Below are 17660 nucleotides of genomic sequence, written 5' to 3' on the forward strand. Positions count from 1 at the left end.
CAAAACCATCCATGAAGAGACATTTCACCTGCTGATTAATTTGGAGAAACTGGACTTCCACAAACCAGTTGGAGACTTTGTCTTCTGGATGGTTTCAGAACCTGATTTCTCTCCACTATTTCAATCTTTTGGGAAACAAATATACAACACTGGGTCCGGGAAACCTTTTCCTGCCACTGAGGAGCTTGAAGACCCTCCATTTTTGAGGAGCTTTCCTTCAGTCTGTCAGTGAAAGGGATTTTTTTTTAACCTTGAAACTGCCGTGACCCTGTCCAAAGACCAGCTGGCCAGGTCAGTCATGGATATTCACAAATACCCCATAGTACTGGTGGAAAAGAAATATCGAGGGAAATGCAAAGAGTAACAGCTGCGGTTAGCTGACGGCCATCATACCCCTTAAATCTGAAAACTGATTGGTCGGGGTTTAGTAGCTCAATAGGACAGTATGTAGGCCTGCACACACCACCAACAGGGACACGTGGCGTTTGGGTTGCCCGTTCCAGCAATTCGCTACACAGAAGATAATGGCATTATGCAACTGGCCCCTTGATCAAATGATGAGAGCTGATAGTCAAATAGTGCGCCCTGACATAGCGCTGACATTTCCACATGTTGTAACGAGTAGGGACAGACCATGTTCAGTGTGTCGAGAGCATAGAGCCGCTGTATCTGTGCGCACCACCATCTTGCATTTTTTGCATGTTTGGATGTGCGCCGATGGTGTGCGTCCAGTGGTGTCAGCTGGTGAACCAGCTGGTCATTCAAAAAGCGCCTTTATGCCCCTCACCATTAATGGAGGTCCCATTTGAGCGCATTGGCATGGACCTCATTTTATCGATGAGAAAAAGAAAGTCTTTAGTTCAGCTGTTGTTAACTGATCTTGACTTTGTTGATTAAACGTTGCAAACCTGCCTTCAGTGTGTCCTGTACATGAGGTCATTTAGTACACCACAGCACGGTGAGTTTTTTGAGCTGATGAAGTTCAGCCAAAACAGGAAACATGCAGCAGGAGACAGTAACTTGTTAAAATGTTATAAAAGGTACAATTAAAGATTTTCACCCTTTAATTGATCCAAGGATAAATGTCTAATTTGGTCAAAATTGTATAAGCCATTTCTGGAGAGACTGCAGTGGAAATGTTGTCACTTTTGGACTTTGCTACCTGCAGCTAAACATTTGCAGCTAAATCATTTATTTAAAAGCAGAAGCTGCAACTGATCGAGGGAATATTTGTCTGAAAACTTAAACTGAACTCCAAGGGTACCATTGCTCCAGCTTACCATCTTTACCTGAGTGAATCAGTTTGTTGAACAATGTAAATGATTCAGAAACTTCTGTGACATCAACTTAACTAAGGCTCATTACAAATTTCACAAAACACTGCTGAATACTTTTAATATTTTTTTATTAGTTATTTTTATTATAATAAATAGTTATTTTGATTTTAATAAAACAAAAAAAAATAAAGAATTAAATAATTTCTTTATTTTTTTAATTTAATTTATTTTACAAATAAATTAATAATAATATTAATAATAATAACAACAAATTAGTGATGTCAGCGTTAACGTCATTAGTTAAAATGACGTTAACGCTGACAGCACTAATTTGTTGTTCCCAGAGAGCAAGCCAAACACTGGTCCAGAAAAGGACGATCTCTAGTAGTGGTGCACTACTAGTAGATTTGTTTTAACCTCCTAGGACCTGGTGTCCACATATGTGGACATAACATTTTGGGTTGTCTAGACCAAAATACAAAATTTTGCTCTTCAAAAACCTGATATCCACTTATGAGGGAGGACATTACACTGCCACTGTTCAATCGAAATTTAAAATGAACGTCCTCATATGTGGATCTCATTGTTTTGAGAAACAAAAAAAAGATAGTCCGAATCTGATGTCTTTGTTTTTACATCGATCAGGTCCCAATCAACCCAAATGGCACAGAGAAATTAAAAATGCATGCCATGAAAGAGTTCAGGTCTTAGGATGTTAAAAATGTCCCTGCTGATGAGACCAGTGAATGTGGGGCGACGGTGGCAAGAAAAAACTCCCTCCTGGAGGAAGAAATCTTGGGAGGAACCAGGCTCTCTGGGAGGACCCTTCCTCCTGAGGGCAATACTTACCAGTACTTGTCCTCCAGTGTGCGATGGTGGGCTGGGACGACTGCTTTTCCTTCTCAGCATGATGATGACCTTAACTTCCTTCCTTCCTTCCATTTCCTGTTTCAGAACTGAGAATGAAGACAAAACTGGTTAACAAGGTAACAGGACATTTAAAAATTCTCTCACTTCAGGATGAGATGCTGTGTCTTCTTACGTTTCTCTTGTAAAACAGGATGTAGGCCGAGTGCTGCTGTTCCTCACAAGCTGCAGATCCAGTTGTGTGGAGCACCTGTGCGTCATTATAGGTGAGCCAGCGATCTGATGTAGAGTGCTGACTCTCCTCAGGATGGACAGAACTACAGATGTAGTGTCCTGAAATCACATTAAGACAAATGAATCCAACTTCTGGAAGTCAACTGATTCAAGCAAACAGTGATTTTGACTTAGTGCTTCTTAGAACATCAAAAGCTTTTGTGTGTGAGTCCTTCACTGAAAAGTAGCAAGTTTTCATTTTCTGTTTGTAACAAGTCTGTTGTTTTACCTGACTCTGTGCCTCCATAATGACTGATGATGCTGACAAGACTGTAACAGCCACCACCCTGAGAAGGAACAAATCCAAAGAGTGTTAGTTTCATAAAGTCTCACATCAGTGCCATAATTAAGCTGATTTGCTGAGGCTACGTCCACACGAATGCGTTTTCGTTTGAAAACACATCGTTTTCTCTCCGCTTTGACCTCCCGTCCACACTGAGACGGCGTTTTCCTCGAGGAAAAACACAGCATCTTGAAAACGCTCTCGAAAACGCATACATTTGAAAACGGAGCTGTCCCGTCGCAGTGTGGACACTCGAAAACGCAGACTTTCTAAAACGATGACGCATTTTAGTCATGTGATGCAGTCATGTGAGCAATTAAACAAAGATAGCCGAGTGCATTATACAGCAGTTGTTTTGATTGCTCTCAACTTTGACAGCCCTAAAAAAGATTAATATCAGTTTGTACATGCTCCGGATAGCTTTTCTTCAAATTCTGTAATTCTCACTCACTTTTGCGCATGCGCAGGACTGGAACGTAAGCGTTTTCGGCCGTTTCAATGCAGACGCACAACTATTTGAAAATGACTGAAAACGCTAGTGTGGACACGGAGTTTTCAAATCTATCCGGGCTAGTGTGGACGTAGCCTGAGACGTTCTGCAGTCTGTTTTTACCTGATTGGATGGCACCACCAAGTCCCTCTGCAGCCTGACGGGGTCATCCACCTTCTGAATCTTGTAGGTTTGTGTAAAGCCAAACCTCTTCAGATGCAAGATCAGAACTCTGGCAGAAAAGAAGAAAAACACAAACAAGGTAGAAAATAAGAAGAATGAGTGTCAAACACAAACAGAAGATGGGAGAAAACGACTGCTCAAGTATTGTCTCGAAAAACTCTGATATTTGATGCGCCACAGTTTGGAAACCTGGTCAGTCGATCAATTCTGATGTGACCTTACTCACCTTGGCAGTGTATCAAAAGACGACTTCAGTTCTGAGGCCGTCCCTCCACAATCACAGCGAAATTCTATTTCTTGTTCCTGAACAACAGCACAGAGAAAACAGGCTTTATGGTAGAAAGAAATCTCAACATATGCACACACACATACACACAAACACTAACAAAAAAGGTGTGTTAAGATCGCTGACACTACAACTCTACTGGAATTTGTGATCTTACCTTCAAGTATGTCTCTAACATGTTTATAACAGACCCCTCTGGAACCAGGTCAAGAGACAAGCTGGTGAATTCCTCTTGCTGTGATGATTGGTGACCGCAGCTACACATTTCAGGAGTAACGTAGTTAAAGTAAAGATCAGGTAGGTGGAAAAGAGGTATATGAAAATATTGCAACCAGCTCTGCGTTTCTGAAAGACAGGCTTACCTCTTGCATGTCCTCATGTTTTCCATTTTAAAAATGTGATGGTCTTCTACTGGGCAGGTATAACTTTGGCCCAGGAGAGCTGCGTTCCTCTCCAGGTGAGGTGCGAGCCTTTTGACCTCATTGAGGAACAATGTTAGGAATTCATGAGCGTCCTGAAAGAAAAGCAGAGAGATTTAAAACAGTACATCAAAATCAGAAGGTAAAGCAAAAAACGAAATGTCCAAATAGCTGACGCACTTTCTGTGCACTGCCGGTGTATTCAGGAGCTTGATTGCTGAATGCCTTCTTAAAAGCTCTTAGGTGGTGATCTTTAAGGCCATAATCTGTTGACTCATGACAGTCCCTGACATCAATGAGCCTTCTGTAGAAAGGAAAGGGTAAACAGACATTTCTGCTGTTAGATCTCTTTGTTCTTCAGGTTTTTGAAGAAAGTAGAAGGTTGACGTAGCGCACCTTAAGAGCTGAGCTTCTGGATCTGTGCTCCACAAAACCTCCTGACGCCCAATGTCTCTTATGAACTCCTCAATGTTGAGGAGGCTCTGCAGGCAGGAGTTCATGTAGCAGGTGTTTCCGATGTTTGGAAACCTGACACACACGCACAACGTTTACAGTATCAGTGTAAAAGAATTCATTTCCTCCACTTTGACAAAGTGAGCTTTGGTCTTTGTGCACCACGTGTACTCACCCGAAGCAGTCTGTAGTCTCAGTTTGACTTTCTATTATTTTTCCACCGCATGCTACACTGCTCCAAAAAGGTAAAAACACAAACACAAAATTAGGAAAGATGTCAGGATGCTGAGCAGTGTATGTGCATGTATGCATGAGCTTTGAAGTTGAAACATTTTGGAGGACGTCTTTCTCTTACCTGTTAAACACATGCTCCCATCCACTCTCTTGGTCCAGAAGCTCCATAATCCAAGTGTCCCAACTCAGGTCTGCTGGGATCTTTTCCGTGGTGCTTCTTACCTGATATATATATAGGACATAGCTGTGTGCCTCATTGCTCTTAATTGCTCTCATTTAAATGCTTGATGACAGTGACTCTTTCCATAAAACATACCTTCCCGGATTTCAAAAGAGACCAGCGAGACCTGTTTTGTGTCTTCACAGTGTTGCTCTCTGCCTCTGCATCGCTGTCAGTTTGCTGCAGAGGACGAACAAACATAATGTTATTAAAAAAGTAAATTCACTTAAAATTAACAAGTACAATTTATAGAGAATGTGCATTTCATATGTTTTGTGTAAAAGCAAACCGAGGAACAGCAGAAGAAGTGTCTCCATTTTCTCTTCTTTTGACCATTTTCAGGGTTAGCTGGTGTGGCAGCAACAGAAGCATCCGGGATGCTGATGAGGACAAAAGTGTAAATGTTGTGGAAATTTATAAGAAGGAGTACATTTTGCTAATACAGATTGCTAATAAAAATGAATAACTGTAATGGAATACCAACATGAACAAAATCATGTATTTTATACATTTACACTCTACATTTTCAAACACTAATCTCTGCATCCATATAAATAATAGACAAGACTAGAAGTAGTAAAAAAGATGCAAATACACAAGGTGGAAGAAAAACACCAATAAAAGGGAAATAAAAGAGCTCCAACTAAAGCACTGCTATAAATATCTCCAGCAGCATTAAAGAGTGGCGCATTTCTTTACCTCTGATGAGACGTAGAAGGAATTTCCTTCTCTGCCACGTTTTGTTTGTGTAATTTCTGTTTAGAAACAAGAAAACCAACATCAGTAATGGCATAAAACAAACATACCAAGTGGGTCTCTCCATGAAAAGTGTCCAGTTAGAAAATTTGGTATTATTTCATATTATTTATCACTTTAGTGAGCTGTCAGCTCATGAAGCAGATATATAGGAATATCTTTAAATAAAATAAAAACAATTTATTCATGCCTTAAATTGAGTTTTAAAGTTTGTCCCAGGAAATACAAAATCCTTCACTTGGTTCTGATCAAAATTCAGTTTTTACAGAAATCATCCATGAAGCTTCAAAAATGCTTATTCACCATAAAAAATATTTAGAGAAACATCCTGCAAGTCTCTTCGAACTTACCTTTCTGTGAAAAAAAAACGTTTAAACATCTTTGAACTTAATTTGAGGACATAGCTGTGTGCTAAATTGCTCTTAATTCTTCTCATTTAACTGTGATGAGTAAATGCTTGATGACAGTGACTCTTTCCATAAAACATACCTTCCAGAATTTAAAAAGAAACCAGCGACACTTTTTTTGTGTCTTCACAGTGTTGCTCTCTGCCTCTGCATCGCTGTCAGTTTGCTGCAGAGGACGAACAAACATACGTTTATTAAAAAAGTAAAGTCTCTTTAAATTAACAAGTGCAATTTAAAGAGAATGTGCATTTCATATGTTTTGTGTAAAAGCAAACCGAGGAACAGCAGAGGTGTCTCCATTTTCTCTTCTTCTTTTGACCATTTTCAGCAACAGAAGCATCCGGGATGCTGATGAGGACAAAAGTGTAAATGTTATTTTTCAAAGTGGAAATTTTTAACAAGAAGTACATGCTGGAGATTGCAGATAAAAATGAATAACTGTAATGGAACAAAATCATGTATTTTGTACATTTACACTCTACATTTTCAAACGCTAATCTCTGAATCAATATAAATTATAGACAAGACTAGAAGTAGTAAAAAAGATGTAAATACAAAACACCAATAAAAGGGAAATAAAACAGCTCCAACTAAAGCACTGCTATAAATATCTCCAGCAGCATTAAAGAGTGGCACATTTCTTTACCTCTGATGAGACGTAGAAGGAATTTCCTTCTCTGCCACGTTTTGTTTGTGTGATTTCTGTTTAGAAACAAGAAAACCAACATCAGTAATGGCATAAAACAAAGTATATGGTATGAAAATACAAAATCCTTCATTTGGATTCAAAATTCAGTTTTTACAGAAATCATCCAAGAAGCTTCCTTAAAAGTTTCAAAAATGCTTGTTTACCATAAGAAAATATTCAGAGAAATGTGCTGCGAGTCTCTTCAAACTTACCTTTCTGTGAAAAAGAAGTTTAAACATCTTTGGACTTAATGCGATCGCAGCGAAAATCTCCTCAGCTTTGCAAAAGTTCAACTGAAAACAAGCAGTCCAAGGTTGTATATTTATAAACTTTCAGCATAGAATGTTCATACCCTGAACAGCAAACATCATCATTATGATGTATGGGGCTAATTTGCATATTTTGGAATGTATGCTCATTTGAACTGTGTGGTACTCGTCTCCAAGCAACTGCTACAAAAACAGGTCAAGTCAAGTGGCTTTTATTGTCATTTTAACCACGTGCAGAGGTACTGTACAGAGTGAAATGAGACAGCGTTCCTCCGAGACCCTGGTGCTATATATGACATATACGGACAAACCCAGGACTACATAAAGTGCAGTGTGCATAAACTGCAAAAATAAACAAGACAAAACAGTGCAAAACTAGACAGAACAGGACGATACAGACACAAGACAATGGAAATGTGCAAAATGCTGAGTATTGTGCAAAAGTAACTTGGTGTCTGTATGTATGTGTATGAGTGTGAGATACTGCAGATAAGTGCTTGGTAGTGACGTGTGTGAAGGTGTGCGTGTGCCAGTGCAGTCACTGAGTGTTCAGGGGTCTGACGGCTTGTGGGAAGAAACTTTTCCGTAGTTTGGTAGCGAGGGCCCGGATGTTCTGGGACCTCTTTCCAGAAGGCAGCAGGGTGAAGAGTGTGTTTGAAGGCTGTGTGGGGTCCTCCAGCAAGCGGGTGTTATAAGGAGGGGAGAGGGGCTCCAATGATCTTCTCAGCTGCTCTCACAATCCGTTGTAGGGTACTGCGATCCAATGCGCTGCAGTTACCATACCAGACAGTGATGCAGCTACTTAGGATGCTCTCGTTAGTCCCACTGTAAAAGGTGGTGAGAATGGATGGTGGGAGATGGGCTTTCCTCAGCTTCTGCTTGAAGTAGAGATGCTGCTGGGCCTTCTTGGTTATGGAGCTGGTGTTGAGGGAGCAGGAGAGGTTCTCCGCCAGGTGGACACCAAGAAATCTGGTGCTCTTGACGACCTCCACAGAGGATCCATTCATGTTAAGTGGGCAGTGATCCCACTGTGCTCTCCTGAAGTCAACAATCTCTTTTGTTTTGTCCACGTTCAGAGACAGGTTGTTGACTCTACACCTCTACAGATGGCCCGCAGTGCAACCCTTCAGCTTCCTAGTAGATGCACCTATATACAAATTTAAAGACCTAGGAGACTTACGTCTCGTCACAGAGTTGTAGCATTCACAAGATTTTCAGAAAACTTGACCTTTGAACTTGAGGTCAAGGTCACTGATATTCAAACTGACCCCAGAACTTTAGTAGATGCACCAATGGCATCAATTCAAAATCCTGCCCCTCGTTCTCGAATTATTGTCTTGACCAAGCTGAGTATACAATTATGAAACAATCATTTCCCATTTTTATTTCACTATCTGTAACTGAGACAAATAAACAGTATTTGGGACACAAGTCACTATTAAAGTGGTTAGTGAGACTCCACATCTGATAACAGTATAACACACTGCTTATTTATGTAAAATTGTCATCAATAAATGTGTTCAAAACAGAAGCTACACTGGCTTTAAAAGTTTTTGTTAACTCTGACTACCTGTCTGCTCTTACCTGTTTCTTTTGCTCTCTGCTGTCTTCATCCTCCATCCAACTCTACAGCTATTGTTAGGGATGACATGATGAAACTGAAGGGTGTCTGGGCACTGAAAAAAGAAGAGAGATTGGATTAGGCTGCAGCTGGCGTGCCATTCTCTCACTTCAGGATGAGATGCTGTGTCTTCTTACGTTTCTCTTGTAAAACAGGATGTAGGCTGAGTGCTGCTGTTCCTCACAAGCTGCAGATCCAGTTGTGTGCAGCACCTGTGCGTCATTATAGGTGAGCCAAGGATCTGATGTAGAGTGTGGACTCTCCTCAGGATGGACAGAATTACAGATGCAGCAGCTGTTTCCGATGTATGGAAACCTGACACACAAACACAAAGTTTACAGTATCAGTGTAAAATAATTCATTTTGTCCAGGTTGAGAAGGTGAGCTTTGGTCCTTGTGCACCACGTGTACTCACCTGAAGCCGTCTGTAGTCTGAATTTTATTTTCCATTATTTATCCACCGCCCAAATGTTTCACTACGCTACTGCAAAAAGGTAAAAACACAAACACACAATTAGACACTGAGCAATGGATGTGCATGTAGGCATGAGCTTTGAAGTTTAAACTTTTTTTTATCATCAACAATTTTTATGAGGAGCAGGAGAACGGAACAGAAGGAGGTAGGAGGACAAGGACGCAGGGGGCGTCCGAGGTCCTCATAGAGGCCAGTTTACGCGAACACTGCCCTCTGCAAAGCTAAGCGTCCGACAGCGAGGCGCAGGAGAACCGAGGAGAAGGAGGGAGGACTAGGAGGCAGGTAGTGTCCGAGGTCCTTACTTAGGCCGGTTTACGCGAACACTGCCAAGAAGGAGACGATGATGATGATGATGATGATGATCTGAATTTGAGAGTTGTTTCCTCTGACGTTTCGGGGTCCCTCCAGACCCCAGTGTTTGTCATCGTAACTTACGAATGTGCATTGGGGTTGCGAAATACCCCATCGCCATTACTAAGGGGTCACAGTGTACCCACGGAGTAGAGAGCACCCCCAGTCCTCGCGAAGGCCGGTTTACGCGTAACTTGGGGCCCACCCGGCTAAGCGCTTGCCTGCGAGGAGCAGGAGAATGGAGCAGAAGGAGGTAGGAAGGCGGCGGGGAGAGTCTGAGGCCCTCAAGGAGGGCGGTTTACGCGAACTCTGCCCTCTGTAAAGCCAAGCGTCCAACAGCGAGGCCCAGGAGAACTGAGGAGAGGGCCGGTTTACGTGAAGACTACCCTCTGTAAAGCTGAGCGTTTGCAAGCGCAGGGTAGAAGGACCAAGGAGAATGAGGAAGGAGACGATGATGATGATGATGATGATTATGTGAAGTTGAGAGATGTTTGCTCCGGTGGTTTGGGGTCCCTCGAGACCCCAGTATTTGCCATCGTAACTTACGAATGTGGTGTGGGGTGGCGAAATACCCCATCATGATCACTAAGGGGTCACAGAGTACCCACGGAGCACGGAGCGCCCGCGGTCCCCACTTGGGCCGGTTTACGCGTAACCCGGGGCCCATCCGGCTAAGCGCTCGCCTGCGGGGAGCAGGAGAACGGGGGAGAAGGAGGAAGGAGGTCGAGGAGGAACGGAGAGTCCGAGGTCCTCACTGAGGCCGGTGTACGCGAACACTCTCGAGAAGGAGACGATGATGATGATGATGTGAAGTTGAGAGTTGTTGCCGTGGCGCTTTGGGGTCCCTCCAGACCCCAAGGTTTGCCATCGTAACTTACGCGATCGATGGAGGGTTACAACCAATTAGGTGCCTTTGTCCGACGCTGTGACGAGACCCGCTATAGCCAGGGGTCCGCCTGACCCCCATCTGCCCCCACCGCGAACCGGCGCCCTGTTTCGCGACGAGACCTGGGTCCGCGCTGCCGGGGTCTGCGTGACCCCCCCCCCCTTCTTTTTTTTTTTTGGTCCAGGGCGCACAAGGGTTAAGATCATACATGTAAAATTGTTGTCTGACCTCCGTCGATCCAGCCGCTCAGAGTCCGTGGTTACCATAATGTTAACAGCTGGCACTGAGGAAACCTACCGGCAGCATGGGTGTTTATGTTTTTCATTGCAAAAGAACCGTCTGAATGGTTAACTGAAGTTAACTTGGATAAATTATAGTTAAGGAGTATCACAGATAACGCCTACGTGAGCTGTGTGACTGTTCACCACTACACTGAAATCAGTAGGCTATTACTGAAATACAAGTGCTATATCATAAACTATGATATAAATAGGGAGGTCCTATTAACATGTTTAGTTTTAAAGGACACCTTCCTGCCTTTAGTCTCCTTCATGAGCAGTATTAGTTTTCTTCTAACATCCAGAAGTCTGCACGATGTGTTTCATAGTTTGTAACAAACCTTTGACAGTTAAACATAACATGACCGAAAAAGAAAAAAAAGAAAAGAAAAAAATCACATTCTAACAGACAGCTGGTGCTTAGAACACAGTTGAATAACTATTAAAAAACAGATGATATAATATTACTGTCCAGGTTGCAGACTTCATGATGAACATGCTGTTGCAAACCCTGCTCCTCTCGGTGGAAATGCGCCTTCTCTTTCCTCTTTGTATAAAAACATTTTAAAAGTCAGTTTAATCTCAAAATTCACTGTTAAATCCAAAACACACCAGATAAAGAAAAGCGAATAGTTCAGTCTGACACATGTGCCAGTGAACCATTAAAGGTCTGCAAAACTATGCAGTTATGAAACGTAACTTTAACCTCAGCCAAACCGATTTGCTCAGTTGTAAATAAAACAGCGAAGTAAACGTGACCCGACAGACAGAACCTGAGTGAATGAAGTCCAGCGTTTAACCACTGAGAGCTAAAACTCAGGTGAGGTTTCAAAGCTGTGTGCCGGTGATTGGACATCAGCCGCTGATGAAGCTGGTTCGCCTATAAAGTGCTCTGTAAGGAAACGAGCTCCAGCAGCTCTGCGCTCTGGGAAAACACTATATTTACTTATCTTGTGCAGAAAAATGCGCTGACATTGCTTTATATCGAGCACCGGCTGCCCAGTTAAACTGTGACTATCACCAGGTAACGTAGGCGTGTTTCTTGAATTAGCAGCAGGTGTTAAACAGCTGACAGATGAGGAGGAGGATGCATGCAGGTAAACTGAGGGTCTGTTGAGCTGATCGCTGGTTTCGTGAGAAAAATGTCAGCTCGTTCTTTATGTTACAGAAGCACAGAGACACAAGACCAGGCGGAAAGAGACGATCGTTCGGTGAAAATGAGAATCTGCGAATGCAACATGTGAACACGGAGAGTGGAATATGTAAACAAACCGGTTAACGTGACCCCCTCGGTGCACTCTGCATGCTGACTGTTAGCAGAGCTAGTGAAATCTCTGAAAACATCTGAGCACTTTTGCAAACATGTTCTATGTTGACAACCTGACCAGACATACGGCGCGACATTCGCGGCTAAAACACTGTTAAAAGTGTAGTTGGTGACAGAAAAACGGGGTATTTTAAAACTACACCACCACCATTGCTGCCTGTGATTTGATCTGCATTCTGGGATACCTGGCTGCCCCAAGTCTACACAAGCAATCGATTATCTAGGACCGACCTGTTTTGACTTTGCACGGCAACCAATCAAATGTTAGAGAAGCTGCATGGGCAGCGTTAACCCCGCCCCCTGAGTTTGATGGGTGAGGCTGACAGATAAAATTAATTCAAGATGAGAGCCAGGCGCCAGGACTGCCAAAATGAAATAAATAAATATATCATTAAATAATTAATTAAATGTGTCAATAATTAATTAAATGTGTCAATAATTAATTAATTACATGTGTCATAACTATTTAGTTAATTAATTAATTCCAATTTTAATTAATTATTGCCACATTTAATTAATTATTTAATGGTGTATTTAATTAATTCATTATGGCAGTCCTGGCGTTCCATACTTAAAGGCCGGTCCGTGAAAATATTGTTGGGTATAAACCGGTCCGTGGCGCAAAAAAGGTTGGGGACCGCTGCTTTAAATAATGTTTCCTTTTATAAAGGTAGGATAATGAAAAAACATTTATCATAAAATTTATTATTGACACATGTTTGTGGCAATTAATATGTGAATCGACTAAATGGGGCGGGGGGGGGTGTTAGACCAACTGGTCTTAGAAACACTAAGAAACACTAAAGTTAAATTTGAAAACAATTAAAAAAAAACATCCCCATTCTAAAATGTCATGTGACAATCTGATTGGCTTACGGAGTGATGATGTCACAAGGACAAGGACTTTGTTGCCTTTGATCCTTTGAAGTTCTGAAGTTCTGAAGTCTATAAATAGGGATCAGCAACAGCAATTTTAAAATCAGTTTGTTCACAGCCTTCAAACGTTCGACCAGAGATACATTTGGAAATATTTCTAAGCCTTTTCAGAGTCACTGCACAGGCTCCAACATGCGTCCACGAAAACGCCAAAAAACACAACAAGATTATGCTGCCTGTCCTTTGTGTTCTGGCCGGCCAATCTCTCCAGGAGAAATTGGCCGGCCAATCTCTCCAGGAGAAATTGGCCGGCCAATCTCTCCAGGAGAAATGACCACGGATGGTGTCTTATCAGTCCAAAGAGCATTACAGGAAAGTCAGAAGGAAAATTCTTACCTACATTACAAAATTAAACAAATTGAAGAAGAGAAGCTTCAACTAGAGGAAAAGTGCAGACAACTGGAAGCACAAAAAAAAGACCTGGAAGAAAAACAGCAACGCCAGCCTGATATAAAAATGATCAATGAGGGCTCGGGAGAGAAGTTTGGTGAAGGACGAGAGAAGATTTTTTCTCGTTTTCTTTCATCAGGAACACAGACTGCTGAATTAAAAGAAACATCTGCCCAGCTTCAAGGAAAGAAAGCTGCTATTGAGGAGATACAGTGGGATCTCCAAAACACTGAGAAACAGAATCAGGTGCTTCAAGGAAAGCTCAATGAAGCGGAGAAAACAATTGAAAAAATCCACCAACAGAAGATTGAACAGGAAATACAAATGCAGGACAAACTCAAAGCCATGCAGAACTTGTACAACGATCTGATAGTCAGGTTTGGTGAAACAAAGTGCAAAAATGAAGAGCTTCTTGAAGAAAAAAAGCAACAGGAAGAAGAAAAACGTATTCTCCAGGACTTTGAGAGAAGGGCTCTAGAATTGCAAGAATTTTGTAATAAAGAAAATGACGAAACACTTAAACTGCAAAGAGAAAAGGAAATACAAACGCAGGACAAACTCAAAGCCACACAGAAATTGTACAACGATCTGAAAGTCAGGTTTGGTAAAACAATGTGCAAAAATAAAGAGCTTCTTGAAGAAAAAAAGAAACAGGAAGAAGAAAAACGTATTCTCCGGGACTTTGAGAGAAGGAATCTAGCATTGCTAGAATTTTGTAATGAAACACCTGAACTGCAAAGAGAAAAGGAAATACTGGAGAAACGATGTTCAAAGATGCAGCGTAGGATTGATGGAATGAAGAGAAAACACTCAGCGGTCATTAAAGACATGTTGTTGAAGTCCAATGACTTGAAGAGCCAAATAATTGAAATGCAGGCACAAAAGCAACAACAAGAGAAAATACATGAAGACCTGCAGCGTACGAGTCAAGAAATCCAGAGAAAAAATGAGCTGTTAGAAGAGATGCACAACAAAAAGCAAGAGAGAAATACAGACATGTGCAAGGCAAATCTAATGGAGGAGGCAACATACAAAGACCTGACAGAAAAGCTTAGAAAAAAAGAAGAAACCTTAAAAGAAATGGAGCAAAGATGCCAGCGACTCGAGCAGCAGAATGCAGAAACAAACGATCAATTGAGAATCCTTCTCCTGGAGCACGAGCTCATGGAAAAGTACCTGAAAAAGAAGAAAAAAGGCTGGTTCTGCTGCTTATTCAGATGATTTAGCCTCGTCCTCCTCCACCTGTCATCCATCTTACTTTTCACCTCTCCTGTCCCCCCTAACACATATTCTCCACCTTCTTCATCTTTTTTCTTTTTTCACCCTCCCCCCCAACCAGTCCCAGCAGTTGACTGTCCCCTCCTGAGCCTGGTTCTGCTGGAGGTTTCTGCCCGTCAAAAGGCAGTTTTTCCTCCCCACTGTCGCCTCGTGCTTGCTCAGAGGGGGTTGTTGGGGTTTTCTCCCCTCCTCCTTTCCCCCCTTCATTTACTTATTTGCTTGTTTAACTTTTCTTTTGTTGTTTCTGTAGTTACTTGTTTTACTTTTTTCAACTTATGTAACAAAATAATAAACCAATTGAATTTATCCTTTGAGTAGTTTTCATCTAATCTTTACAGAATTAAGCTCTGTCTTTTATTTGCTTGTTAAAACCCCATCAATGGTGAAGTAAAAACCCTGGGATATGGTTTAAAACGTTGAAATAGACTAACCAACTAGTCTAAAACTAAGAAACACTTAAGTATTACGTTAAATTGAAAACAGTTCAAAAGAAATATCCCCATTCAAAAATGTCATGTGATAATCTCATTGGCTTATGGAGTGATGATCATCACTCCAGCACTTCAATAAGGCTGATAGAAGGGTACAAAGAAAGGGGCAAGGCAAACTGATGCAAAACTAAACTTTAACCTAAACTGGGTGAACTAAAACACAACATGAAGAACCCTGACATGAACATGAACAAACCTGGACATGAATACATGAGACCGGAGTGAGAGTAACAGTAACATTAAAGACAAGTGTCTTGTAGGTAACAGAAATTTAATTTTAGTCTGCAGTAGTAGATATCTACCTCGTGTGGAACTAACAGTGTCAAAAGGTGAAATGAACTATTTCCTGAAACATTGTACAGCTTAAGCTGCTGCACATACTGATCTCACGCATGGAGGTAAAGCACAAGCAACTAGGGCTAATCTTTTAGGATAGTAAGTTACTGGCTTCATTTGTGGAAGAAGTGCTGTTAGTTATTTCACAGTCACCTGGCATTTGTCCTGTTCACAGAACCACAAGTCCATCGCTGGACCTCCTCTGCGCTGTCACTTATGGAGCTTGGCACGCTCCCTCAGGTTCTGTGGGATTATAATATTATTTTATGCCATGTTAGACTCCTAATTAAAGATTGTGAATTATTATGTAGTTTTAGTTTGCATTATTCTCCTGAATTAGAAGAAGGTGATAACTATTGCATTTGTTAGACTGATTTGCATTACATTAGACTGCTGGTTTATTGTGAATGAATGATATTGTTTATGATGCATTATACTGCTGAGTTATAAGAAATACTGTTGGCAGAAAGTCATCGCCTTATTTGTCTGATTAGAAGAGAACAGAACATACTGGAGAGGTTTTCTGCCCCATCTCAGCAGGAGCAGATAAACAGGGAGCCAAGGTCGTAGCTTAGGCGCCGTGTGAGAGGAAGAATGTGAATGTTTAGGCTTTTATGATTAGGTGGGGCCACTAGAGGCTATAAGAGTTTGATCAATGCTCCACCATTTTGAGATCTGATGCTGTCTGCGTACGGTGTCCATCTCCCACGCGTGTGATCATTAAAATCATCGTTTGACTCAACCCGGCCGGACCAGTGTTGTTATTGTGGTTTTTCCTCTTGTATCCATCCCCAATATTTGAATCCGTAACAGTTTGGGGGCTCGTCCTGTGGTATTGTTGGAGGTTTGGACGGTCCGAGGTTGTCGAACGGACAGGCACGAGCCAGTGGTCTGACGTGAGTGGGCATAAGCCGGCTTATTTCCAAAGTGTGCCAAATTGGACATGAAAAAAATTAAAGTCTACTCACTGAAATTACTGGTAGATGGCCTGTTTTGATTTTGATGAAAAAATCTCATGAGATTAGAAAGTTGAAGTAAGTTTGTAAGTTACAGTACTGGGTTAGAGGCCCAAAGAAAAGGAAAACAGTGAAATTGGGTCAGAAGCCCAAGTAGTTTGATAGGGAATTGGTCATTTTGTGAGTTAGAGGCTCCGTTGATCATAGGGTTGCACCTGCCTCAGTCATACTCTTGTTTTGGGGTGTTGACTGCTGTTTCAAAGTGTTATAAATTATTATAGAACGGCGTTGGAATCGCTAAGAAGCGCAGTGCTCAGAGGTAACGCTTGCCAAGGCCGGGGACGCCTAGGCCTTGTCCTCTTTGAGGGATAGTCAGTTGGTCACTGTGGAGCTTGGGGCACTCCAAACCATTGCTTTGGCCTGGTGGCCATTGTTTCTAGCACACAACAACCGGCATGTGGAAACTAACAGAACTGAACTTTGAAAAACCCTGTTTGTGTGTCACCAAATACTGTTTAAATATTTTTTTAGCCGAGAATGTAGCGGTTTAATCATATTATATGTCTGGTCGGTTTGTCAAGATACAGCCTCTTTGCAAAAGCGCTTCAATGATTTCGGAGATGTCTGCCCAGTCTCACGGCAAAGCGTGGGATAGACCCGCTCGCCTCGCAAGCAATCGAGCTATTATTACCGCCGACAAAGCGCAGGCCCCGGTACACAGCTGTAATAACCCCCGCTGACTTCTTTTACTGAGGTTATATTTATCGGTGTTTTATTTCCTGATGTTCTTATGTGTCCTACGTGTTTCAGTCGCCAATTCTGAATTATAACTAACATTAAAAACATGTTTAAGGAGGAGAGAGAGCAAATAAATCTGTTTAACATCTGATCTTTGGGTTTTTGTTCAGTAATCAGCGTGACCTGTGTATAAACGCATAAAAGAGATAATGTTGGTGTTTCCGTCATGTAGTAACTGCTGCCTTTAACTGTACAAAGGTTGTTCGACACTATGAAACACATACAGACTTCATGATGTTCGGCTAATATTTTTATTGTGAATATTAATCATGAGGGTAAACGGCCCTGTACACCACGGAGCGAGGTCAGCATATCCACGATATCCTCAGCTCCATGAGTTAACACAGAGTTTCCCAGCTGACTATCTAACTGCCAACTATTCCAGAGACGTGAAAATATACAGCATAAAGAAAAGTGTAAGAGACTCAGCAG

General features: G+C 41.7%; 1 protein-coding gene and 1 long non-coding RNA gene across 2 annotated transcripts; both read right to left on the reverse strand.

Annotated features, from left to right (window-relative positions):
• Positions 1–1590: 1590 nt before the first annotated feature.
• LOC146372831 (ubiquitin carboxyl-terminal hydrolase 37-like) lies at positions 1591–6309 on the reverse strand. Its single transcript, XM_084951908.1, has 15 exons — positions 6231–6309; positions 5685–5740; positions 5275–5365; positions 5082–5165; positions 4887–4987; positions 4707–4763; positions 4475–4606; positions 4259–4382; positions 4022–4173; positions 3817–3916; positions 3600–3676; positions 3314–3422; positions 2647–2704; positions 2320–2477; positions 1591–2233 (listed from the first exon to the last, which is right to left on the reverse strand). Exons 5-15 carry the CDS (start codon positions 4931–4933, stop codon positions 2228–2230), a joined length of 1020 nt encoding a protein of 339 aa, XP_084808034.1. The 5' UTR covers positions 4934–4987; positions 5082–5165; positions 5275–5365; positions 5685–5740; positions 6231–6309; the 3' UTR covers positions 1591–2227.
• An 82-nt stretch (positions 6310–6391) lies between these two features.
• Positions 6392–9221, reverse strand: LOC146372832 (uncharacterized). Its single transcript, XR_014802238.1, has 4 exons — positions 8864–9221; positions 8690–8774; positions 6795–7129; positions 6392–6496 (listed from the first exon to the last, which is right to left on the reverse strand). It is a non-coding gene; the product is annotated as an uncharacterized LOC146372832 (long non-coding RNA).
• Between the last annotated feature and the right edge of the window lie 8439 nt (positions 9222–17660).

Source organism: Perissodus microlepis, chromosome 14, assembly GCF_051167445.1.
Source record: "Perissodus microlepis isolate ML-2025 ecotype Zambia chromosome 14, ASM5116744v1, whole genome shotgun sequence".
NCBI classification, from domain to species: domain Eukaryota; kingdom Metazoa; phylum Chordata; class Actinopteri; order Cichliformes; family Cichlidae; genus Perissodus; species Perissodus microlepis.

What these genes read in the sequence shown, in the direction of transcription:
- LOC146372831 (XM_084951908.1), bottom strand. Translation starts at nt 4,933, where the DNA reads ATGGAGCTTCTGGACCAAGAGAGTGGATGGGAGCATGTGTTTAACAG. An exon ending in TGTTAGAGACATACTTGAAG is followed by an intron (nt 3,677 to 3,816) that starts GTAAGATCACAA and finishes GCTGTTGTTCAG; the next exon opens with GAACAAGAAATAGAATTTCG. An exon ending in TTATGGAGGCACAGAGTCAG is followed by an intron (nt 2,478 to 2,646) that starts GTAAAACAACAG and finishes ATGTGATTTCAG; the next exon opens with GACACTACATCTGTAGTTCT.